This window comes from Bubalus bubalis, chromosome 18 (assembly GCF_019923935.1).
Source record: "Bubalus bubalis isolate 160015118507 breed Murrah chromosome 18, NDDB_SH_1, whole genome shotgun sequence".
Lineage (NCBI taxonomy): Eukaryota > Metazoa > Chordata > Mammalia > Artiodactyla > Bovidae > Bubalus > Bubalus bubalis.
In genome coordinates this window covers 33,932,400-33,955,992 of record NC_059174.1, presented here as the reverse complement: position 1 = coordinate 33,955,992, position 23,593 = coordinate 33,932,400, and the positions used below count along the sequence as shown (strand labels likewise).

General features: G+C 51.9%; 2 protein-coding genes across 9 annotated transcripts in view; one reads left to right on the top strand and one right to left on the bottom strand.

Annotated features, from left to right (window-relative positions):
- The window catches only part of CMTM4 (CKLF like MARVEL transmembrane domain containing 4), a 79,100-nt gene extending 65,191 nt beyond the window's left edge, over positions 1-13,909 (top strand). For 3 of the 8 annotated variants that reach the window (XM_044931995.1, XM_044931998.1, XM_044931996.2), the window contains 4 exons: positions 5,201-5,299; positions 6,346-6,506; positions 7,301-7,465; positions 12,984-13,909. In XM_044931995.1, the coding sequence (XP_044787930.1) occupies positions 5,201-5,299; positions 6,346-6,506; positions 7,301-7,465; positions 12,984-13,284 (726 nt within the window). In that variant the 3' untranslated portion in view covers positions 13,285-13,909. Of the gene's footprint in view, positions 1-5,200; positions 5,300-6,345; positions 6,585-7,300; positions 12,702-12,983 lie in introns of those variants that run through there. The other 5 variants (XM_025268792.2, XM_025268790.2, XM_025268791.3 and 2 more) reach the window with 5 other exon arrangements.
- A 579-nt stretch (positions 13,910-14,488) lies between these two features.
- On the bottom strand, positions 14,489-23,593 carry CMTM3 (CKLF like MARVEL transmembrane domain containing 3). Its single transcript, XM_025268796.2, has 6 exons — positions 23,381-23,593; positions 22,882-23,085; positions 19,103-19,258; positions 18,055-18,150; positions 17,545-17,665; positions 14,489-15,630 (listed from the first exon to the last, which is right to left on the bottom strand). Exons 2-6 carry the CDS (start codon positions 23,026-23,028, stop codon positions 15,602-15,604), a joined length of 549 nt encoding a protein of 182 aa, XP_025124581.1. The 5' UTR covers positions 23,029-23,085; positions 23,381-23,593; the 3' UTR covers positions 14,489-15,601.

The window sequence follows — 23,593 nt, the reverse complement described above, 5'->3', positions numbered from 1 at the left end:
CACTGCCGTGGGCCCGGATTCAATCCCTGGTTGAGGAACTAAGATCCCACAAGCTGTGTGGTGTGGCCAAAATAATAAATAAATAAATAAATAAACAGTTAATTTTAAAAGGACCCCTGACCCCAGATCACCATAACAACAAAAAAAACTTCAGGTTCTAATTAATTCGTTCAGGCCTTTATCTCCAGAAATACCTATTTGGCAAGCTTTCTTAAATACTTAGTTTTTCTATTTTAATGGTGAAAGTCTTTCCACTGGTTGGTGACCACGTGTTTGGGGTTGTATCAAAATGTATCTTTTTTGCTGGAAAGTTAACATCCCTCTTTTCTTTAGGATGGTGTTGGCTAGGGCAGATGACTAGGTGGTGCCCCTGGCCGCCTCTCCCACCCTGTCCCTCCATCCTTTCATCCTTTTCCTACCACTGATTGACCACCAGGGTCTCCCTACCACTGACCACCGGGGTCTCCCACTCCCCGTAGCTGGCAGTCAGAGCCCTCCAGCCCTGGAAGCTCAGTCAAACTTTGTAGAGGAGGGAGGTCTGCACATGTCTGCTCTACTTTCCTACTTCCTGATCTCTCTTTTCTCAGCTTTTATTGTCAAATACAGCATATTCAGAGAAATCTGTAGAAGTCAAAGTACAGTTTAGTGAAGAATGATAAAGACTATGTAGCCAGACCCCTGGGTCAAGAGTTAGGACAGTGTCAACACCCTACAAGCCTCCCATGTGTCTCTTCCAAACATAGGGACTACTTTTTCCCCTCCACCATCCACTCCCCCGACACTCCGTCCTTGAAAATCCTCTGGTCGGGATCACTGGGGGATCACTGTGCTCCTGGATCCTGTGCTTACTTCCCAGTCCTGCCGCCCCCCCAACCAATCATTTCAGCCCTGGAGTATGCCCTCAGTCTCTCTCCTGGCCTACCCTCTCCTCTTGCCTCTGATGATACCATGGTCTGTTTTTCTTCTTCCTCTTTGTGTTCCTTCTTTGATGGCCTTTGTGGCCTCTGCTGTCCTCAGGTCAGGACAGGTGTTTCCTGACCTGAGAACCCAGGCTGGGTGCTATGGTGAGTTGAGAGCAGTCTGGAGTCACCCAGAGGGGCCACCTGCAGAGTCCTGAGGCTTTGCTGTGACTCATTGTGTGGTGTTTTCTGACACCACTTTTGACACCAAATATATAGTTGTTTTTTTCTCCCCCTACACCAAATCTGTGTACTTTTTCCACACTGAGTGATTCTCTAAGACCAACTGTGCTGTGCTTAGTCGCTCAGTTGTGTCTGACTCTTTCGACCCCATGGACAGTAGCCCACCAGGCTCCTCTGTCCATGGGGATTCTCTTCGGTATTCAGCGATTCAGTTTAGTTCTGACACTAACTCCTGGAGTTCATGCAGACCGCACAGGTTAAAGGGCAACTAAGGGCACTCAGGAAATGTTGAGGAATCTGGGACAAAGACCAAATATATATTTTTCATTATGCCAAACTCATCTTTTCTAGAACTCAGCTTCCTCAAGGCCCTTTATTAGAGGTGTCTTGGATCCTAATTAGGTTAGGACTCAGTGAGACACTGGGAGTTGTATGGTTGGCACAGTAGGCTCTCTATAGATGGTAGTTGCCCCTGAAACCATAATTCACTGGACTCCAAAGGGGGTTCACTGGTAGCTCAGAAGGTAATCAATCTGCCTGCAGTGCAGGAGACCTGGGTTCGATCCCTGGGTTGAGAAGATCCCTTGGAGAAGGAAATGGCAACCCACTCCAGTATTATTGGCTGGAGAATCCCATGGACAGAGGGCTCCATGGGTTCGCAGGAGTTGGACACAACTTAGTGACTAAACCATTCCACAGAGGAGCTCCCGTCCTTTATGTCCAAAGTGATAGATAAGAAGTGATTTATTAGAACAGGATGCTTGTGAGGCTTATAAGCAGCTGAGTGAGAGGGCTACAGTTTTATAATCAAAGAAAAAGTGGAGAGGGGAAAAAGACCACTTCTTTTTCCTCTTTTTTTTTTTTTTTTAGTAGATGTCATGCCTCCATCATCAGCTCTTCCTCCAGGTTGAGTGAGGGAGTTTTTTTGTCCCTACCTAATTAAGCCAAGATGGTCATGGCACTGTGGAAATGTTATTTCAGGTCTCAGTACAATGAGGGTCTTTACTTTGAAATGTCACCTTTCCATAACTTACAGGGGTCTCCCATATTTTTTTTTACTTACAATCCCTTAGTGGGATCAGCTGTTTAATGACCTACCCTGTCCCTTTCCTCTGTCTCTATCACTCTGTCATCAGTACTATGGTCAATCTCATGGTACTGGGGCCGTCAAGGCACAGTATGGGCTGAATGGCTGTAAACCTCCTCTCTCATTCATGTGTAGATCTGACTTCAGCCAGTCACAGAGCCCTGTGGTTATTAAGCAGTGGTGGTGAACACCTGTCTGGGGCCAGGCTTTGGGAACTGAAAGCAAGCACAGGGTAGATGTTAGCTGCTCTTCTGTGTGCTGTGTGGGATGCAGTTTTGTGTGAGGTCTGGGAGAACACAGTGGATTCCTCAGGGGAGGGGGCCTGGAGCAGGTCAATTGGGGAGGTTCAGAGGAAATGCCAGATTCCAGTTGAGCCTCAAGGGATGAATAGGTGCTTGCTGGGCACAGAGTATGGAGGGGTGGGGCGCATTGTAGGGTGGCCCACTCTCTGGGACTCAGGGCCCTGTGGGGCTGGGTACGTGATGGAAATGGGCAAGTGAGGAGATGGGCCGGCGGTCCATGAGACCCAGAGGTTGCTTTCCTACTGAGTCCCAGCCAGTTGTGTTACTTCACAGGACTTTTAAGAACAACTTTTCAGGCGCAGCTGAAAGTTGGATTTTTTTTTTTAAATTTGGTTGCACTGGGCCTTCGTGGCAGTGTGAGGACTTCCTCTAGTTGTGGCACAGGCTTGGCAGTTGTGGCACATGGGGCTTAGTTGCCCCACAGCATATGGGATGTTAGTTCCTACACCAAGGATTGAACCCAAATCCCCTGCATTGGGAGATGGCTTGTTAACCACTGGACCACCAGGGAAGTCCCTGGACTTTTTTCTTTTAAAGAAGTTTCTTATTTATATGAAATGTCCAGGATAGGCAAATCCTTAAAGACAGAAAACTAATTGGTAGTTGTCTAGGATTAAGGGAAGGGATGAAGAATTAACTGCTAATGAGTATGAGGTTTGTTTTGGAAGTGCTAAAAATGTTCTAAAATTAAATTGTGGTGAATTATATCTCAATAAAGCTGTTATTAAAATCATCTGTGATAGCAGCCGTGCAGGGGTAACCACTTAATATAGGGGTGTAATACTCTAGAATTCCCTAGACTGTCTTTCACAGGTAGATGTATATTGTGATATGTGAATGCCAAAAAATGGAACCAGTAAAGTCAAGCTTTCCCATTTGAACTATCTTGAGTGTCTTCCATGTTAAATATAACTATATCATTAGTTTTAATGACTGCATACTGTTCCAATTGGAAATACCATTTTACTTAACAAGTCTTTGATTCTTAAGTATTTTATCTTCAGTTTTTTGCTATTTTAAATAACATGATGAACATCCTTATGCTTAGGCCTTTTTGCAACTAGTATGCTATTTAAGATGATTTTAAAAGTATGCTATTTAAGAGGATTTCCAAATGTGGAATTCATAGACAAGTAACATGCACGTCTTCAGAGGAGACTGGGCATGTTCAGGGTGGTATAGCTGTCGACACATGACCCTCTTCAAAATCTCAGCATCTTATCATAAAACATTTCCTCCTATTTCTGAGTAGCCTTTGGTTTAGAAACTATAGTTGTCTTTATTCCTGCAGCTGCTTACCCAGAGTTGGGTGTAACTGAACACGTCCAGGTTTAACTTTGTGAAACATTTGTCCTGGCTTCATGCGGGTCACCACTGAAAGCTGCCCTGCTGGTAGACCTCTCTGGGTAGAGTTTGTAGTTGTACTTCGCTGCTGTCCATGAGCAGGGGCAGAGGCGCTGGCCAGGAGTGTGGCAGGAGCTGCTGCAGGGCTCAGCTGTTAGGAGGTGAATGTTGCCATCTTTAAGGAGGAGATGGCCCCCAGAGCCAGGCCAGCCGGCAGGACCCACCTGGTGTTGATGATACAGTCGAGCTGGCACCTAAGCAGTGTAGGGTTTTTCCTGGTTTCTCTTTCCCTGTAGAGAGCATACAGGTGCTTTGGTATGACCCAGGCTGTGGGGGCCTAATGCACAAGTGGAAATATCAGCAGTAACAATAAACGTACAGGGAACCCTAAGTGTGGGCTAGGCACATGCATGGCTTTTCATGTACGCTGTTCCACCCAGTCCTTGAAACCACTCCGGAGGGGTGGGGGGCTGTGCCCACATATGACACGAGAGGCAAAGGGACCTGTCCACAGTTGTGGGTGGTTAGGACCCTCGTCCGGGTGTTTATATGAATCACTGTGCTGTATTCCCCTAGACAAGCAAGACAGGAGCTAAATCTTTGAAGCGTTGGATTTGTAACCTGATTTGCTTTGCAAGGAGCTTAGGGGAAAATCCTCTAGGCTTTAGCATCATGGAGACTTGAAAGACCATGCACGAGGAAGAGAAGTGTGCGGCCTGGCTAAGTGTGTTCTCCATCAAAAGAGTGTTCTCACTCTTTATATGTCACAAATGCATAAAGGGGTTTCACCAGTTTAAGTCTATTCTTGTCCATAAGAGGATTTGAATGTGTTTTGAAAAGAAGACAATAGAACTCTACCTGGTAATTAGTGAGTGTGTCCTTGTGGGTTAGCAGTTTGGTTTCTATAATAGGTCATTAAGAAATGATCATTTAACATGGTGACTTCCTTGGTGGTCCAGTGGTTAAGGCTCTGAGCTTCCTCTGCAGGGGGCGTGGGTTCAATACCTTGTCAGGGAAAATGATCCCACATGCCTTGAGGCAAGGTCAAAAAAGAAGAAAGAAATGGTAACATGATGTGTTTGGTTAAAATGTGGATTTTTCTGTGGTGGTTTATCAAGCAGCATCATTAACTATTTAATTAAATAGGATTAATAGCATCTGCTTTGCCTTCATCTGTGTGATCAATACCCCTGGGCCACCGAAACAAAAACAAGGAGCCATCAGAGAGGCTGGGGATTGTGCTTTTTGTGTCAAAAGTTCTTCAGTGGTTTTTTCAGATAAAACCTGCAATGATCCTTTTCAAGTGACTTTATCTTATTCTTTAGGATTTGGTCAACACTGGACTCAGCACTTTCTTTTTCTTTATTGCTTCGATCGTACTGGCTGCTTTAAACCACAAAACCGGAGCAGAAATTGCTGCCGTGGTAAGTGAACTCAAAAGGTCAAAACAAGGCTGGTTCATACACTTTCTGTGCCTTGCTGCTCTGTCCCCTGGGCTTGTGTCCTATTGCTTCTCCTTCAGCTTCTCCTTTGCTAATGTCGTCACTGGGCCAGCGGAGGCCCCGGTCCCTTCAGTGCTGTGGTTCTTAAAGTGTGGCCCCTGGAATGGCAGCATCACCCGGGAGTTTGTTGGAGATGGCGTTCTCAGCCTTCCCCGGAGCTGCCGACTTGGCAGTGTGTTTTAACAAGCTCTCAGATGCACACTCTGGCTTGAGCACCTCTGCTTCAGTCTCTGTCCAGCGGAGCCCTGGATGTCTGAAAGGTCTGTTGCTTTTAAGGGCCCTGCCTGCCAGTGTGGGGTGTTCATGAAGAAGATGCAGTCTGGACACCACATGGCAGGCAGCACAGTGGGGGGCGGGGCGGAGGATGGGACCAGGTAAGGTGAGACTGTCTCTCTCTGTGCGCTGCCTTTCTTCATTGTTCGGTATTTACAAAGAATATGCAGCACTTTTATAACTGAGAGGATTTAAGGTTTATTGAGAATACTAAACTATGAGCTCTCCAAGGTATCACTCAATAGGTTCATCGGTTGTTAGCTATTCATTAAAACACCACCACTTCTCACTCTCAAGCTGCCCACCAGAGCTGCCCACATGAGAGGCAGTGGGGCTAGGGGGCTAAGATATGGAATGCTGGGCCTTGTGGCTTGATTTGGGGTCACACTTGAGACCCTGATTTTTCATCTATATGGTGTTTTGTCTACATGGTATTTCTCCCAGGGACCAGTGTCATGAAGGTCTGTAAAAGAGGCCCTTCTGTGATCTCTTTTTCCTTGTAGATCCAGAATACTTCAAAAGAGTCCTAAGGCTGCCTTTTTGTGGGTCACATGCCTATGAACTTGGCCAGGGTCTTGACAGCTGGACGTGTAGTGGGGTCTGGGTGTTGGGGTTATAGCCAGGAGAGGCTAATGTACCTCGCTCACTGGAAGTGCCCAGGGGCCCTGTGGACTAACCTGGCTTGTGTCTTGTAGATATTCGGCTTCTTGGCAACAGCGGCCTACGCGGTGAACACGTTCCTGGCCGTGCAGAAGTGGAGGGTCAGCCTCCGGCAGCAGAGTGCCAACGACTACATCCGCGCCCGTACTGAGTCCAGAGACGTGGACAGCCGGCCTGAGATCCAGCGCCTGGACACGTGAGGGCGCACTGAGTCTTCTCCCCTCTGGTCCTCCTGCCCGTACTTTCAATCAAGTTTTTCTTTCCCTCATCACATCAGATTATCATGTGACTAAGTTGAATTTTGTCCTCCTTGGTAACAGTTCATTCTGGGCAAGGGTTTTCATGGCAGCCCTGATGGTGGGTGCAGGAGGCGAGGGACCCCGTGCCCAGCCTTTCACACAGAGGCGGTGGAAGGGGCCTGCCTCCCCCATCCTCTGGCATGGTGGCCGAGGGAGCCACTGTCCTCGCGGGCCACCGTGTCCACTTCACTGTTCCTGAGCACAGGCTTCACGGCTGACTCTGAGCCACCCCCTCATATGTATTTGTGATGAGTCAGGACTCTGGATTAAATGGGGGCTGTTGGAGGGGAAAAAACAAGTATCAAGGAGTGAAACCTTATGGTTGGAGTGGTGGGTCAGCAGTGCTTTCTGGGCTACCCCCATGGAGGCCCTGAATGTGCTTTAGTCTCGCTGCCAGGATGCCCCTCTCCCCATTGTTTTCCATGCCTGGGGGCATCTGGACCCCAGCACAAGCATGGACAGCCAGCTGACACCAAGGGTCTCGGCGGCAGGTGTGCCCGCTGGGTGCTTTGCTGGCTCTGGGGGAGGCTGGCACTCTCTTGGCTGGGCTCCAGGGCACGGCTGGGCTCCAGGGCACTGCTGCGCATCAGGAGGTCACCATCTGTTTCCTACCCTGCTGAGATGTCCCTGGAATCATCTTCCTGAATCCCAGAGGCTCCTCCAAGAATACGAGGACCATCTTGTTTTCCAGTTTCCTACCTTCCCTGAATATGCCGAGGCTGGACTGCAGATTTTCTGTCATCTTACCTTCCCAGATAAAAGCCACAGGAGAAATACAGTCTGTCCCACCAGCCCGGACCCTTGCCCGTTTGCTGGCCTCACGGACCACAGGTGGGGACACGCCTCTGTCTCAAGGGTATGTGCTGATTTTCAAATGCCTGAGAAGAGTTCTAGAGTGAATTCTGAGTGGCTCCATCTAGGATTTGAAAACTACTTGAATCTGCACCATGACACCCCCTTTCACTGATGTTTCGGAGGGTGACGACCCTGTACCTCAGGGTCATAACTATGAACGTCGATCTTGGAGGCTGTTGGGGAACATTCTAGTTCCGTAAGGTTTTGTATGAATTCTCGATAAAGTGAAGATTATTGTGGTGTCTAAGTTACACAGGCCCCTGCAATGCTGTAGTTTTTTGTTTTTTTCTGTTGGAGACTAATTGTTTCTCTTACGGAAAATTTGTTTTTACATGTCGGGTTTTCACTCTTTGAACTGTCCTTAATGTTTACAAACCTCACTCTAGCTCCAATATTTTGTGTTTCGCCCTCACCAAGGAAAAGAATGCTCACTGCTGGTGGGAAGATTTTCCATTAATGAGGAGAGTCCCAGGATCTTGTGCTAGTGAGCGCTTACAGCTTCAGCAGCGGGCAGTGTCATGAGAGAGGGGGTCTCGGGGAGCAGAGCTTGTGTGAGAAATGTCCAGCCCTGCACAGGCTGGCATTGCCTTCTGCAGAGCGGAGCGGCGTGCGATTTCCTGCACGGGTGGCTTCATCAGGTAGCACTGCTTAGCTGGGGACGCCACAGGAAATGGTACTGGCCATCTCTGAAGGGTCGGGGTTAGGGCTCCCTGAACCGAACATCCTATACAACTCAAGTTCTGCTGAAGTTCCTTTCTGGGGCCATGACCCAGGCCACCTGTTCACGCCCCTGGTCTGGTCAGAGACCCAGCTTGTCTGGGGGTAACTGACCTCCCACTGTCCCCACCTAGGGCAGCCAGGCCTGGTCACGGCGGTCTGACTGAGCCCTCTTCCCATGGATGTTGTGAGGCAGTACAAACCAGGCTTCACAAACCTCATACCTATTATGTGTAGTGACTTTTGAGGAGATTATGACATCTGGATTTTATCTTTTCATTTTATATATTTATTTTGCATTTGTAGAGTGTATATGCTTTGTCAAAATGGGGCTTATTGCCCTCTGAGAATTCCATTTAAAAACAGGGTTACAAAGACTCAGTCTTGCATCAAATGGGGCCCACTTGGAAGGACCACCCTGAACTTTATCAGAAATCTTCTGGGATTCATATTACTTGGCCTCAATAAAAAGCTGCCTTTGAAGTGAGATTGGAAAAAAGAAGACTCTTCAGGCGAGGGTTGTTGCCCAAGTTTTTCCAAGTCACTTCAATAAAACCGGTTATCATCTGGCTCAGAGGAGTCTGTTGGTATCCTGAGGATGTGTTGTCAGCTCCAAGGAACGGTTCTGAAGCCCATTGAAGTTGTACATGCTGACATGATAAAAAGTGATGACACCTTGTGCCATAGGCCACTTAGGAATTAATTTACATCTTAGTGTTAGAATCTTGGAATTATTTATGTCCCTGTAACTATTTAATGTCCTTTGTGCCATGAGGCTCTCCCATGGTTTTTGTAAATATATTTCTTTATATTTAATTAGCTCCCAGTATAGCCGAAAGTGACCAGATATGCTGACTGGCGTACTGTAGAGTCATAAGTCTTGTCACGTGGTGAGAAGGAAGGAAGGAATATGGTTGTCTAGTGTGAATGGAAAGACACTCGCATTTTCTTTATGTTGTTTCTGTGTATGAACAAGACAATCTAGATTTGCGGAGGCTTAAAAGGGCTTTTTTTTTTTTTTTTGCAAATTGAAATAAGCTTATTTTTGCATTTAATAGTTGTAATATGGACCAGTGTCAGTTTGGTTTGGGGAATTTTTAAGACTGAGGCAATCTTAGTGTTTTTTAATTTTCTGGTGGGATGATATTGGCATTCACAGTTGATGCCCAGCTTGTATACTTTTGAATTTGTTCCTGGAGACTGGATGGTTGAAACTCTCAAGCATTTGGTGGAACCTCTGGTGGTTTTAGATGGATGCAAACACTGACGTCTTCAGAGACAGTTTATCCTGGAATCGATCCAGTTGATGTGGTATTTTTTCTTTTCTCTGATTCTCCTTTACCCTCCCTTCACGTTGCCGAAGACATGGCAGGGGGATGGGGCGCCTTACCCCTTTCATACAGAGAGATTCCAGTCACGAGAGCCTAAAGATACTCGTCAGCTCTATATAAAGCCAGGGAAGGCACAGGCAGTTACAAATTAAAACCTCACAGCAGAAGTTCTATTTGTAGTAAAGGAAACAGATTTTCACTCTGCAGCAAGTCATTCAAGAGAGACTACCTTTGCCCACAGAAAGGCAAGAATGTTGACGCCTGCCCAGTCCCAATATCCATGTCTTCCTTGGCAGCTTGAACCAAAGTGCCAACGTGGACGGAGCCCAGGCTGGCTGCAGGGAAGCGGGGACCCAGTCTGGTTCTGGGGCTCGGCTCTGGGAGGTGGATGTCACCCCCTACCCTTTGGGCACCATCACCGTCCCTTGGCTAAAGGCTCCTTCCTGTGGGCAGCCATGGAGTGCGTCTGACCCCACCCCATGTCAGAGGCTTCCTGAGAGAGCTTTGTGACTCAGTTGAAAACATTCCTAATCTTTTAAAGTTTGCAGTTTCTTTCGTCTTTCTTTGAGGCTTTCGGAGTGACTCAGTCTTGGGTTGAGCCACAGGCGGCCTCTGAGGAGATAAAGCACTAACTCTGGTCTGCACATGTATGTGAATTCCTGCTTGCAGCAAATGACCCTTGAATACTCCCTCCATATGTCATGTGTGTGTGGCCCAAGCTCACCTTTTCTCATAGACTCACCTGTGCTGTTTGGGAAGGAACCCCTCGCTTCTCCCTGTGTTTAAGAGGTGGACCAAGTCCCTAATCTCGGGCTCTGCAGGATATTCAGTGGGCTGTTCTTAGAATCTGCCCTAACAGAGTGTGGAGACAACACGTGGCCACTTTAGTGATTCTGGGAGGCAGTGGCGATATAAGTGGGTCCTGGTGTGCCACCCATGTTCCAGACAAAGCAACCATGAAGTCTTTGTGCCAAGGCCTGATAGTCATTTTCTGCACGTGTGGTTTACAGGAAAACATGACACTAAGCAGATAGCAAAAGGCGAAAACAACTCAGCTGAGGGCTGCTTCTAAATTGACTGTCCCAACCACGTAAAAAATGGCTTCCTGCTCTAGTGACTGCCATTAGTGAGTGAGGTCTCCAGACATGTTTCTGGCTCCTGGTGAAGTGTGCAGAACCCAGGGGCTCTCTTCATCAGCACCCACTCCCAGGACCAGCTCAGTGACAGCTGATGAGGAGGGAGCAGGGGCGGGTCTGGGAGGTGAGAGGAGCGGGGAGCAGGCCCAGACCATCTGCTGAGGACCTGTCGAGAGCACTGGGCATGGTTACCCACCCCGGCTGTGCTTGGTTAACTACCTCCTGTCCTCTTTGGAAAAGCGAGGTCTTGTATTCCGGAACCCACTTGAGAGTGAGAGCCGAATGTGGGGACCAGCGTGCCTGGGCACTGCTGGGCTCTTTGTGTGTTTGGGAACTCACAGGTGTGGACAGGTGACTCAGATTCTGATCTGGGGGCCCCCTCAGAGAGGACGCAGACCCGACACCGCCTGCCTCCAGCCGTGTAAACGTTCCTGGCTCTTTGTAAAATCTTCATTTCTTCTCCCCTCAGCAGATATAGCTGAAATCGTAACTGTCTGGTTGAGAAGGTAATTGGAAATCTTTGTGGCTCTTTACATTTCTTTTATTTAGAAACCATTTCTGCCCTCAATATCTGTTAGATCTAGAAGAATTTTTTTTCTCAAAGTTTAATGTTTGTTTAGCTTTTCTTCATACCAGTAAATGGCATTTATGTACTTATAGGCTTGAAACTCCCTTTTTTGGTTTAGATTATATTCTCATTTCATTTGGATGTAATTTCTCAGCCTTAGGGATTTATTTTTTCCTTTCTTGTTTTTATTATTCTATAAACATTAAAAAAAAATTACCCACCAGCCCGCTGAGTCTAAATCAGTGGCAATTTGCCTAAAGTTTCGTTTATGGATCCTTGAATCATGTGTCTTTTTCACAGGGTTAGTTTGTTGTCTATAGTTTTTATTCCAAGACTTCAGTCTGGGTGACTTGCTATCTGGACATCCTGGCGTGTCGTGTCTCCTTTGGAATGCATTCTACACAGGGCCGAGAGCCTTCAAGAAGGGGTTAATAGCCTGGACTCTAGTGAGCTACATCAGAACTTTCATTTAGAGTAGGACCTTGTCTCAAATGACCTTAATCAGCTTTGCTGGCAGGATTAGGGTGAGGCCCGAAGTTTCTTTTCACCATTGCGCCTCAGAAGAGAGAATGCGTGACACAATTGATTTGACGAGGGTTTGTACGGGATTCAGTTATAATCTGAAACTATCCAGTTTGAGTCATCTTGGGAGGATGCTGCTGAAACCCCGTAGGAAGCGCCCCTTGTATCAAGACAGCCACCCGAAGGAACGGTCAGGAAGCGAGGACAGCGTGGGGGCCTGGTGCCCAGGCAGGCAGGGCCGCGTCTGGCTGCTTCCCTCTGCGGCCCGTTTTGCTTTCCTGCCTTTTCCAGAATCGATTTCCCAAGTTTCAGGACTTTGCTCTCCTCTCTGCAGATGTGAGGAAGGCAGCTACTCGGGGCTTGGAGGGAACACTGACTGGTCCAAGGCCTCCTGGGGGAGCGCAAGGGTGGGACGCCTGCGCACCGCCCTCATCCCCCTAGGACTGGCCCAGGCCCAAGGCCTCACCCGCTCCCAGCTCTGTCACTCCGTAACCTGTTTAAAAACGAGTTTTCAAACCCTGCCTCATGATGAAACTGACGTACGTGGATAAAACCAATGCTTCTCCTAAGCAATAAGAGAACGCTAGGGGGTGAAACTGTTTGTATATGTTGAAATTTGTAAGGGTTTAGGAACCCATGGCAAAGACAGTTAGCTATTTATTACAAGTATGACTGTACTTTTTCCTTTTCCCAAAGTAGGTAGTTGTGTCTTTGGATATTCTAAGACAAATAATAATCACTTCACCTTGGTGCCTTCTGTGTCAGTCACATAAACACTCCCGTCAATCATGGAATTGAAAAAGATGCACATTTGGTTCAACAAGATAACACTATTTTTGTAGCATGATTTTAGATTGTGTCCTTTTAATATTGCTTTCAGCAATGCTAGTTTTGAGGTTTGGTCGTTTTCCCTTTAAAACTTCATTATGTATTTTTAAAAAGAAAAAAAGAAATCCAACCCCTCAGCTTTCCCTTGTCTCTTCTCTGCTGCTTTCTCCCCACACCTCGTTTCCGCTTACTTAAACAGTCTGAGAGTAAGAGTATATTTCTGTGAAATAGTAATTAATCAGTATAACTGTATTTGGCATTTTTTTACCCACTTGCTACTTCTGAACAGCCACTGCTCACCCCAGATGGTAAGAGGAAAGTGGTTCCATAAGAACAGAACATTCTCGGTGCTCTGACTTCCCTTCTTTGGGTCTGAAACGGTGACAAGCCCTTTCCCGGTTGCTGCCTGTCTTCCAGATTCGCTCAGGCCATCCTCCTCTGTGGCCACCAGCTTGCCTCTGCCCGTGTGAGACGTCCTGGGGCAGGAGTGGGAGTGGGGACTCTGCTGGTCTCGGGTTCATCTTCCACTCGGATCTCTGGTTCGTGGATGCCCTGGATAGGTTGGACGGCCCTTTCTGGTTTCCGGCCCAAACATACTAGGTTCCGTGCTGTGATGAGCTTGGTGAAGACACAGATGACCTTTTGCTTTCCCGCCCCTGCAAGACTGAGTTATGTCTGGTCAAGAGAAATCTTGAGGAAACTAGCTGAGTCCATTTAAAACGAAGGAATGGATTTATTGAAACATTTAAAAAAAAAATTTTTTTTCTGCTTTGAAGGGTCAGACAGAATTATTTTCTAACAAAGGAAGATGAGTCAGATGGCTGATAATTCCCATGTGACTACTCTGGTACTTGGCCCAGTGGTACTTGGGGGAGGGGCAACGTTAATTTAATAACTACTACACTTTGCTTCTTAAAAGTCTATTTCCTTTAACAGTGTAGATGCAGCTGTGGGGTGAGCTGAGGTGATGTGTGTTCAGCGAACTTGTTTATGCTATTGGTCAGTCTGAGCTCCCGTCCTGGCTTCTGAGGCTGGTGTGGGCACCACTCAGCTCCCACCAGCCCAGATTTGACCATCCATTCAGAGTGGTTTGGGGGCCCCAGAGCCTTCGCTCCTGTTGGTTTATTCCTGACAGCCTACAAAGCCTCACACTGCCCTCAGTTTTCCCCTTTTATTTCTTCTGAAGGACCAATTTTTTCACGGTACTTGTCCTGATTGTTTTCATAGTGTTCAAATCTGTATTTTTGTATGTAGAGGGAAATAATTTTCTCAACACTAATCGCTAATAAATATTGAATTGTCATGAAGGAGTTCTTGTTTAATAAACGGACGTGTAAAAACGGTATTGTCTCTTTCTTCACTCTGCCTTGCTCCCGCCCCTTAAAGGCTGTGGCCCGGATCCTGAAACAGGCTTGTGAGCTGGGGGCCAAACAGCCACAGTGGGGGTGAGGACACTTCGGTATTGCTGTTGACCCGTGGCTTGGCCAGGGCTGGCAAGGTGGAGCCACTCCCAGCAGCCCGTCGGCTCTTGCAGGTTCTACTTTCATACGTGTTTTCAGAACACATTACATATTGTGCGAAAAGCTGGGGCAGAGTGCCTTGATCTTTCCCATCACCTGGGCCAAGACACTGACTCACTGTGGGATTGTTAGCTTGATGTGAGAAGCTGAGACCCCAGGCCTCTCGTGGAGACCTGAGCAAGTCACCGAACCTTCCCGTCAGATTCCTGACTACAAGAGGATCATGTGAGGAGTAAAGAGCCCACACGAAGATGCCTGGCGGGGAGCAAGTGCGCGGGCATCGCTGCTGTAACCTGCAGATGCAGGATCCACGTGGGGCGTGGGACCACTCCGTGCTGATGCCTCTCACCTGACAGCGTTGCTCTGGTGTGTAAGGTTTTTATCAAACACACACACTCCAAGCAGGAAGTCAGTCTGGTTTAATCCATGATGGCTTTTTTCAGGATAGGAGATTCACATGCAAGAGAAGAAGAAAAGACTACAAATGCCCAAATCATGGGTCCAGAACTCTGGCTCATTCACAAGGTCTCTTGGGTCACAGGAAATGCCACTGAAGAAGCGGCTTTTGTGTTAAAAAAAAAAATACATAAAGTAACAAAATCCTATTGAAGATATATGCACAGCATAAGGTCCTTAGGTGAACACAGAAGGCACGTCTCACCCCTCATGTGGGTCAGGTGTCCAGAAGTACATTGTCCTGAGGGCCTGGGAGCCGCTCACCTGCTGACGGCCCCAGGAAAGAGAGAGTTGGGCTGGGCCTGCCCAGCTGCCCCGCGCGCTGTCGCTGCCACTTGTTACTTGGAGCCCTCATCTTTTGGACCTGGTAAGCTAGTCTACGAGCTTTGCTTTGAAACAGTCATACACCCAGAATAGGCAGGTCACCTGAAGTCATGGTCCTGGTCTCCAAAAGTGTGAGGTGGGCAATGGGACCTACTCTCTCCTAGGTCACAGGGTAAAGGCTAGTTTTCTCCCTGCTTCAAGAATCAAGAGGGAACTGGTGCTCCTTGAACAAAAGAATTTTTGGAAGGATCATTATTGACAAAGTGCCCGGCATGAGCAGGGGCCCCAGCCACAGAAGGAAACCACCAGGGCCCAGGGCTTGGCCCTGTGGAAGTCTTTATCTTGCTTCTCTCCCCGACACTCACCACGGCATGAAGGGCCCCCTGTGATGGGGTAACAAGGCTCCATCTGCTCTGTCCCCCGTGCTTATTTTTGGCAGAGAGGTTAAGGGGCTTAAGGTCCTGGGGCAGAAATGAGAAGGGGCGGAATATTCACAATGCCCTCACAGCAGAGAGGCTGGACAGTGCTAAGCCAAGGGTTGCCATTGTGTATAAGGGGGCTCAGGAATATTGCTTGGGGCTGTAAGGAGGCCTGCTCCATCAGCAGCTCCCACTGCTGCTAGAGAAATCACAGCCTCCCTCCCCACAGGCTTCCCTGGCCACACTCTGGCCGGCCTGGTCAAAAAGTGCGGGAGCGGAGGCCTGCGTGGCTCAGGTGCCAGGGCAGGGCAGGTCTTCAGTCGGAGTCAGAGTCGGAATTCTCTTCTGAAAGGAAAGCAGAGAGGACGCTTGGCAAGAGCTCTGGGGCCAGTGGTACCTAAGAGCCGACTCCGGGGAGGCACTGTCAGCTGGAACCCTGGGCTCAGGACACGACAGCTGATGGTGGTGTCCGCTTGGTGTGGGGACTATGAGTGCCTGGGACCCTCTAGGCTGCAGCAGAAGGGAAGCGGGGAACCCAGATGCCCCTTCCTCTGGGGCGCCAGGCCCTCCCAAATCTGCCTGGCTGTTCTCCCTGCAGGTGGCAGGCTTGTCTATCTGCCCCGCCCCCCAGCCTGCAGTGGGTCTGGCTGTTGTCTGAGAAACTAAAACATAGTGGAAAAGCAGGGAGCTTGTTTTTAGCCATTTCAGTCTCCCCTGCCCCAGGAGTTTCAATGTCACCTGCCTGGGGACAGCAGGCCCTCAGTGGAAAGAAGCCCCGCAAAAGCCCCCCTTGTCTCTGCCAGCCCTGGGTCACTGCTGATCCTCACAGGCCATGGCCACCTGTTCCAGAAACACCTCACCTGGACGGGGGCGCCTGCTCTTTACAATCTGTTGTCCTCACTCCCCCGGCCCCGTTTATTTTGCCTGCACACTCCTACATATCTATCAAAACCCAGCTCTAGGGTCGCCTCCACAGCCTCCGAGCTGGCCGGTAGGATGGGCGCTCCCTCAGCTGCTTCATCTCCACCTCTGTGAGCCCTCGTTTTGCTGCTGTAGTTGACGTCAACTCGGGTTCCTCCTGCTCCCTGTTCATGCCATGCGTGTACACCACCACTGTCTCTGGGCCTGATTCCTGCCCCCTCAACTCCCTGAGGGCAGGTAGTTAGCCTGCCCATCTGCACATCCCTAGGGCCCAGCACACGGCAGCCTCAGCAGGTGTTTGGGTCAACAGATGCCAACAGAAGGGTGGGAGGGATCAGGGACACCAGGCTTGGGGGGAGGAGTTGTGCTGAGCCAAACATCCGATTTACTCACTTGCAGGGAGCTGACATCTGTCTGTCCATTTAAAGCCTGCTTGGAGGTTTGGAGAGGGACAGGCAGGTAAACAGCTTGGGCCCTCCATCCCAGGTCAGCCCCTGGGCTTCCCTGCATTTCTGTGTTGGAGCCTCCACTGCCCCTCCAGGTCCCGCCCCTCTGGGCAGGGACCTCTATCTCCTCTGATGGCCTCCCTGGGCAGGAAAGCCCCAAGCTGTGGCTGAGGAAGCCCTGAGAGATCACAAGCTCCAAACTGGCTTGGTCCCTCTGGGCATGTCCCTCAAGGGCCCCCTTGTGCTGCACACACGCACCCCAACATGTGACATGTTGCTATGGGTGCTGTCACGGATGGAAAAACCAGCCATCCAGCTTGCAGGCTTTTCCTTTCTTTTTAAGTCAGGTAATGGCACAACAGCCATTCTGAGCTGAAGGATGGCTGGAGGAGGCCAGAAAGTCTGTGGCACTTTTCCCTGGATATAAAAAATACCCATCCTTGGATAAAACAAGCCTGAGCTGCCCTGTATTTGCCTGGGTACTGTGGATAAGAGCTTGGCTTGCTGGTCTTTAAGCTGGGGGGCAGGCACGACTGGAGACGGGGGGCTACTCTGGGACTGGTGGCCGCTCTGCAGCCCAGTGGACAGTGCCCAGGAGTGGTCTCGTGAGGCGAGGAGGTGCCAGGCGTGCCCTCAGCATGCCCTTCCTGGAGAGGCCGAAGCCCCAGAGAACCGTGTGTTCCCCTGAGGGGAGCAGTTTTATCATCAATGCCACACAAAGAGATACTAGAACCAGGCTGTGAACACACTTCCTGCCTGCGGGGAGAGAGGAAATGCTCTTACTCCAGGCTTAAACTAGCCAAGAGCCCGCAAGGGAGGGCAGGGTCCCCGCAGTGACCATCCCAGGTGACGAGCCCGATTCTCTGGTGGAACCCACAGGGTAGCCACCCACCTTCTGCCTTGTCAGCTGTGGTCTCCTGTGCGGAGTCCTCTTGTTTGAGGAATTTGGCTACATCGTTAAAGATCAGGTAGAAGTCAATGGCAAACACGATGGTGGCAAAGAAGCCAAACACCTGTGGAGACGGGCGGGGCGGGTGGCACGTGTCAGCAGGAGCAGGGAGCCTGAGAAGGGGAAGGCCACCCCAGGCAGCTGCCGACCCATCCCCATGGCTTGTCTTCATCTGCTTGGATAAGCAGCTCAGAATGGCGGGCACAGACCCCCCTCCCGTTAATGAGATAGGCAATCGAGCTGTTCATTTGGTTTGGCCAACAGCCTTTCCAAATTCTGGGCAGAGTCAGTCTTCAACCGGAGGACAGTGGCGTTGCTGAGATCCACGATGAAAGGCCAAGGTACCTCAGCAGAAGCAGACTATGTCCAAGGAGCTAGGAGGGGTACCCACTTAGGAGTGAGGTGAACGTGAGTGGGGCACCCCCCATTCCCAGAGGCTGGGGAGCAACTCACCCCGGCTGCTTTGGAAGCCCCATCTGGGTACTTGGCCACGGCAGTGATGGAGATGGCGAAGTAGATGAGGGCCGCTGTCACACAGCGGAGGAAGTCCTGGGGAGACAGGGGCGCGGGCCCATGGCTGAGCGCTCCCTGGAGTGGGGCGACAGCACAGGAAGGCGGCCACGGGGAGCTGAGGCAGGGCAGAGGGGCTCAGAAGGGCAGTGTGTGCCAAGGACAGGGCCGGAATCCCACTGTCAGATCCGGGACATAGGCGGGGCCCCCAGACCAGCCTCCACGCACTCCCCCTTCCAGGCCCCACCTGCACGCCCTGGTCCTCCTCCAATCTCTACTCCTGCCCTGTCCAGGTGCCCCTGCCTGCCATGCTCTGACAGGTGGACAACAGGGTTCGGACCAGGCTGCAGCCCACCCTGTGGCCAGGCCCATCTGGTGGAGACCTTGTCACCCGCTCCCTCTGGCTCTCCAATAGCGAGATCTGGTCACCGGTCTTGCTTTGCCACATGGCTGTGGCAGATCCATTTATGTACCACGGTTTGCACCTACTGATCCCTAAAATGGGGACGGGGAGAAAGCTGGAGACCAGGGTTCAAGTGTTTCAAGTGTACCTTTGCTGTCCCTTCTGACTCATTTCATACAGCAAAGTCCAGGGTGGGTTTCTGGGCCTTCCCAGGTGATAAAATGAGTTGCCAGATGGCTGAGATCTGGGAGAGCCCCGCAAGTCCTCAGTTAACCCGCCCTGCCCTATATGGAAATGGCTAGAATTCCTGCGGCTGAGGCTCATTCCGAAAGGCCCAGCTGGGAGCACCAGCGCCACCTGATGGCCAAGGTTGAGAATGCCATCTGGGTTCACAGCCTCACAGAGGGACCCTGGAGGCCCAGGAGGCAGGCAACCTACTCTGGGTCCCCTGGCTGCTGCATTGTGAGTCCTGGATCATCCGAGGCCAGGCCTACCCAACAGGTTCCAACTAGCTGCAAACAGCCTCCAGTGACTTGAAGGGAGGGTGAGGGCCAGCCAACCCCTTCCTCCTGGGGCCCCAGCCCTCACCATCATGGGCCAGCACAGGCCCTGCCACTTGTCATTCAGCTGCATGGCATCAGCAAAGAGGAAGCAGAGGGCCAGCAGGAACTCCAGCAGGGGCGCCGTGAGGAAGGCAGATGCTGAGGACGCCACATAGCAGACGAAGATGATGAACGAGAGACCCTGGGAGGCGAGGGAGGGAGAGGTCAGGGCCTGTGCACAGCCCCACCCTGCAGGCAGGAAGAGAGGTGGCTCCAGCAGGGAGTGACCTGCCCAGTTCTCCAGTCGCAGGATTAGAACTCACATGGTGCTGCCCCCACTGCCTCTGGGCATGGCCCTGCACCCAGACTCAGGCTAGTTCCCTTCCAGGACCCAAAGAGGAAGCCCCAGCCTCTCACAGCGTCCAGTCCCCCAGAAGGCTACCTCCCCGCCACCCACCCCTGAGGCTCTGTGGCAGAATCCACCCAACCCAGATGGTGCTCCACAGGGGAGAATCAAACCTACGCCCTCTCAAAGGCAGTCAACTAAGCAAGAGCCAGTTTCAGAAAATTACACCCCAAACCCAAGATCCGTGCTTTTCAACGAATGAAGAATTTACATGAAAAACAGGACACAAATCTGGCACTTTAGTAAATAATATGCCTGCTGAAGTATTCAAGAGTTGAAATGTACCAATGTCTGCAATTTACTTTGGATGCACCAAAAATAAAACAGATTGGACTCCCCTGGTGGTACAGTGGATAAGAATCTGCCTGCCAATGCAGGGGACACTGGTTCGATCCCCAGTCCAGGAAGACTCCACATGTCAAGGAGCAACTGAGCCTGTGTGTGTTCATACACCAAGAGCCTGTGCTCCAGCAACAAACAAAACTACAACAAGAAGCCCATGCACCGCAATGAAGAGTAGCCTCTGCTCGCCACAACTAGAGAAAGCCGGCTCAGTGCAACCAAAAATAAATTATAAAAAAGTTAAGAAAATGGATTGATGGACAGAGAGATATGTGAGAGGGGCTTCCCTGATAGCTCAGTTGGTAAAGAATCCACCTGAAATGCAGGAGACCCCAGTTCGATTCCTGGGTCGGGAAGATCTGCTGGAGAAGGGATGGATAGGCTACCCACTAGAGTATTCTTGGGCTTCCTTGTGCTTCAGCTGGTAAAGAATTTGCCTGCAATGTGGGAGATCTGGGTTCGATCTCTACATTGGGAAGATCCGCTGGAGAAGGTAACGGCTACCCACTCCAGTATTCTGGCCTAGAGAATGCCATGGACTATATATAGTCCACGGGGTCACAAAGAGTCAGCCAGGTCACAAAGAGATTTGAGAGAAAGTAGCAAGTAAGGCAATGTGTTACCAACTGTATAATTGGTGGGCATATGTTTTTGCTGTATATTTTCAAATTTTCATAATAAGGAAAAAACATCCAGAGGGAGAGGGAGTGGTGCCACTGCCACTGCATGCCCTGCTGCATCACTGGCCCAGCCTTCGTGAAAGGAGGCGCAAGGTGTCATGAGGAACTGATTGAGAATGAAATGTTTTCTGCAACTTGGCAACTGATGTGGGAGGATGCCAAGGCCCGGTTAGTTCTGCAGACGGTGCACTGGGAAGGGCAGACGGGGTTGATGGGCTGTTCACAGGCCAGGGTCTGACGAGGCTTGTGAGAGCTCCTCACCACCACCCATGCACCCAGTGCCGTTCACAGCCCACTTTGCAGATGAGAAGACTGAGGTTAAGAGAGATGAAGTGGCTTGCTCAGTGTCATACAGCTAATAAAAGGGCATCAGAATTTGAACTCTGGTCTGGCTGACTCCACACGTGGAGTTCTTAAGCAATCCTGCTCCGTGGTTGCTGGCCCTTTTCCGTTCTGGTTTCGGTCACTCTGGCTGGGTTTGAGCACGTCCATAGCTGAGTAGCTCAGAGCAGGGCTGGGGGGCTCGGGAGGGATGACACCCAGATGCCCCACAGGGTGCACCATGGTGACTTCAGAGGAATGAGCTGCAGAGCACGGGCGTCTGCTCTGAACATGACAACGGAGGTAGCTGAGCCCAGCTTGAACAGATGGGAAACTAAGGCACAGAGATGTGCTGAGAGGCTGCTGGAGCCTCCCAAGAAGACAAGGCCACGGGACTCTGGCCCAACCCTATCTTCTACTTCCTGTGCCAAAGGCTGTTATCTGTGGCCCTCATTTTCCTTTCCCCTACCCGCAGAGCCTGATCCTGGGGATCCCCCTTTTGATTCTGTTCCTCATTCCCCGGATCCCTGGTGGCAACTTCCTGCCACTTCCTGCCCCTGTCAGCCTCCCACTTGCTTGGGCCTGGGGGCAGCCAGAGGTGACCTGAGGACACAGGAGTGATCTCAACTGGCTCCCCTTGCCTCTTCAGTGCCCATCCCTCATCCACCCTTCCTCCCCTCTTCATCCACTTGGACCTAGGATCTTGGTGCCCAGTTTTGCCAAGGGCCTCCTCTATGCTCTGGCCACCCCTCCTCCACCCATGAGGAGGGCCTGAGTTGGGTGTGTTTGGGGCCCTCAGTGGGCCTTGGACTCAAGCCTTCTCTCCACAAATGTGGCTCCTATCAGTCTGCAAAGTGGCCAACCACGAGGTGACTCCCAGCAGTGTGAGCTGAGTCCGGGATCCGGGTGCCTCATGTGGGGAGTTGGACAGGTGCTGGCCTTGTGACCTCTGAGCTGACCCCAGAGGCAGGAGGAGGTGATAGGACCGACACCTGCCATCTGCCCCCGGGAGCCCAAAAGAGAGGTGGGGACGGAGTCCTCCCTCTGATCCCTGCTGTTCTCAACCATGCTGTCACCTGACCCGCAACTGATCCGGGTCAAATCCCCAAGACGCTGGGGCCTCAGCTTTCCCGTCTGCAAAGTGGGAATAATGACAAGGGTTATCAAATTGCTGGAGATTCAAGTAACAAGTGCGTCTGTCTCATCCCGCCTCCCCACTAGGCGTCTTCCCTCCCTTCCCTCCCCTCCACGGAGGCCCAGCTCCAACCCCCAATCCCACAGGCCGACAGTGCGAGGGATTTTCAGTGTCCCGAAGACAAAGGGCTGATGGGCGTGAGTGGTGGGTGCGGGAAGGAAGGAGCTCAGTGGCGGTGGGACGGCTGGGGCTGGATCCCAGCGAGGGCGGGGAAGAGGGGGATGAAGTCATCACCCCCAGCCGCCCCTCCACAGTCTGGGTGGGGGTAGGCTCCTGCGAGCCCCCCAACCTTGTGGCCCGGGCCTCACCCAATCCCGGGGGGTCGCGCCCTCCCCACGGCTGGCGGGACTCCACTCTGGTTTACGCCCAGCAGCTCGAGGCCGGGTCGGTCCTCCCTGCGCCCGAGGAAGCGAGCCAAGGAGCCGTGGGCCCACCCTGGGTCGCAAAGGGCCGATGCCTCCCGGGCCCGGCAGGGGCGTGGCGGGAGGTTTTGCGGAGCGGGGTGCCCGTGAGGGAGGCCTGAAGATGCGGGAACGCAGCCCGTCCCAGGGGTCCAGAGAGGGCGGAGGGCCCGGAGGTCACACAGCGCCGGGCTGCGTTCCCCGGGGTCCGGCCACTGAGTCGGTGAGCCCCCTCCCCGGGCTCCCCTGAGGCCCCCGCATCGCCTGCGACCCGTGCGCGGCTCAGCTTCAACGAGCCCACCCCAAACGGAGGAAGTTTGCCCAACTCAGCCCAACTCTGCGGGGCTGCGAGCGAGGCCGGCGGGCGAGGCGCGGGGCGTGCAGACGGCGGCGCCCCAGCCCCACGCCCGGGGGCTGCAGGCGGCGGCGGCCGCTGGGGGCTGGGCTCCGCCTGGAGCGGGCCGTGGGCGCCGCACTCACCGTCTCCGCCAGCAGGAGGCGGCCTTTGAGCGAGCAGAGGAAGGCGCGCGCCGGCAGGAGGGCACGGAGCCCGGGAAGGGCCGCGCTGGGCTGGGGCCGGCCGGCGGGCTCGGGGTCCGGGTCGGGCTCCGGGTCTGGGGGCCACATGGCGGCGGCGGCGGCGGCCGATGCTTACGCTCGGCCTCGCTCCCTCTCACCCTGCGCCTGGGAGGGAAGCGGAAACCCCGACTGTGCGGAAGGAGAGCCGGGCTAGACTCGCGGGGCGCGGGGGCGCATCCCTGCCGCTCCGCCCCCACCCCCGCCCCGCCCCGCCCCGCCCCTCCTCCCTTGCTGTGCTCTTCTCGCCTCCTCGCCTGCAGCCCTCCTCCCTGACTCCTGCCCCCTCTTCTCCTCTCTCCCCTCTTCCGCCCGCCTTCCTCCTCCTCCGCCCCTCCTACCCCTCGAACCTCGGCTGCCCGCACTCCTGCAGCCCGCGCTGGCCCGGGGCTTCCCCCCTCACCCCTGTCCTGGCGGCCGGAGACCTTCTTATTGCCGCCACCCAACACTCCGTCGGAGTTCTCAAACCACCCCTCCTTGCCCAAAAGATTGTTGGCTTTCGCTGTCTCCCGTCTAACTTCCTGCCCATGCGTGCTGGGGACCCAGGAACTTAGGCCTTCAAAGAGCAAGATAACTCTCTTGTCTTCCTGCGGCTTTGACCCCCGCGGTCAGCTCC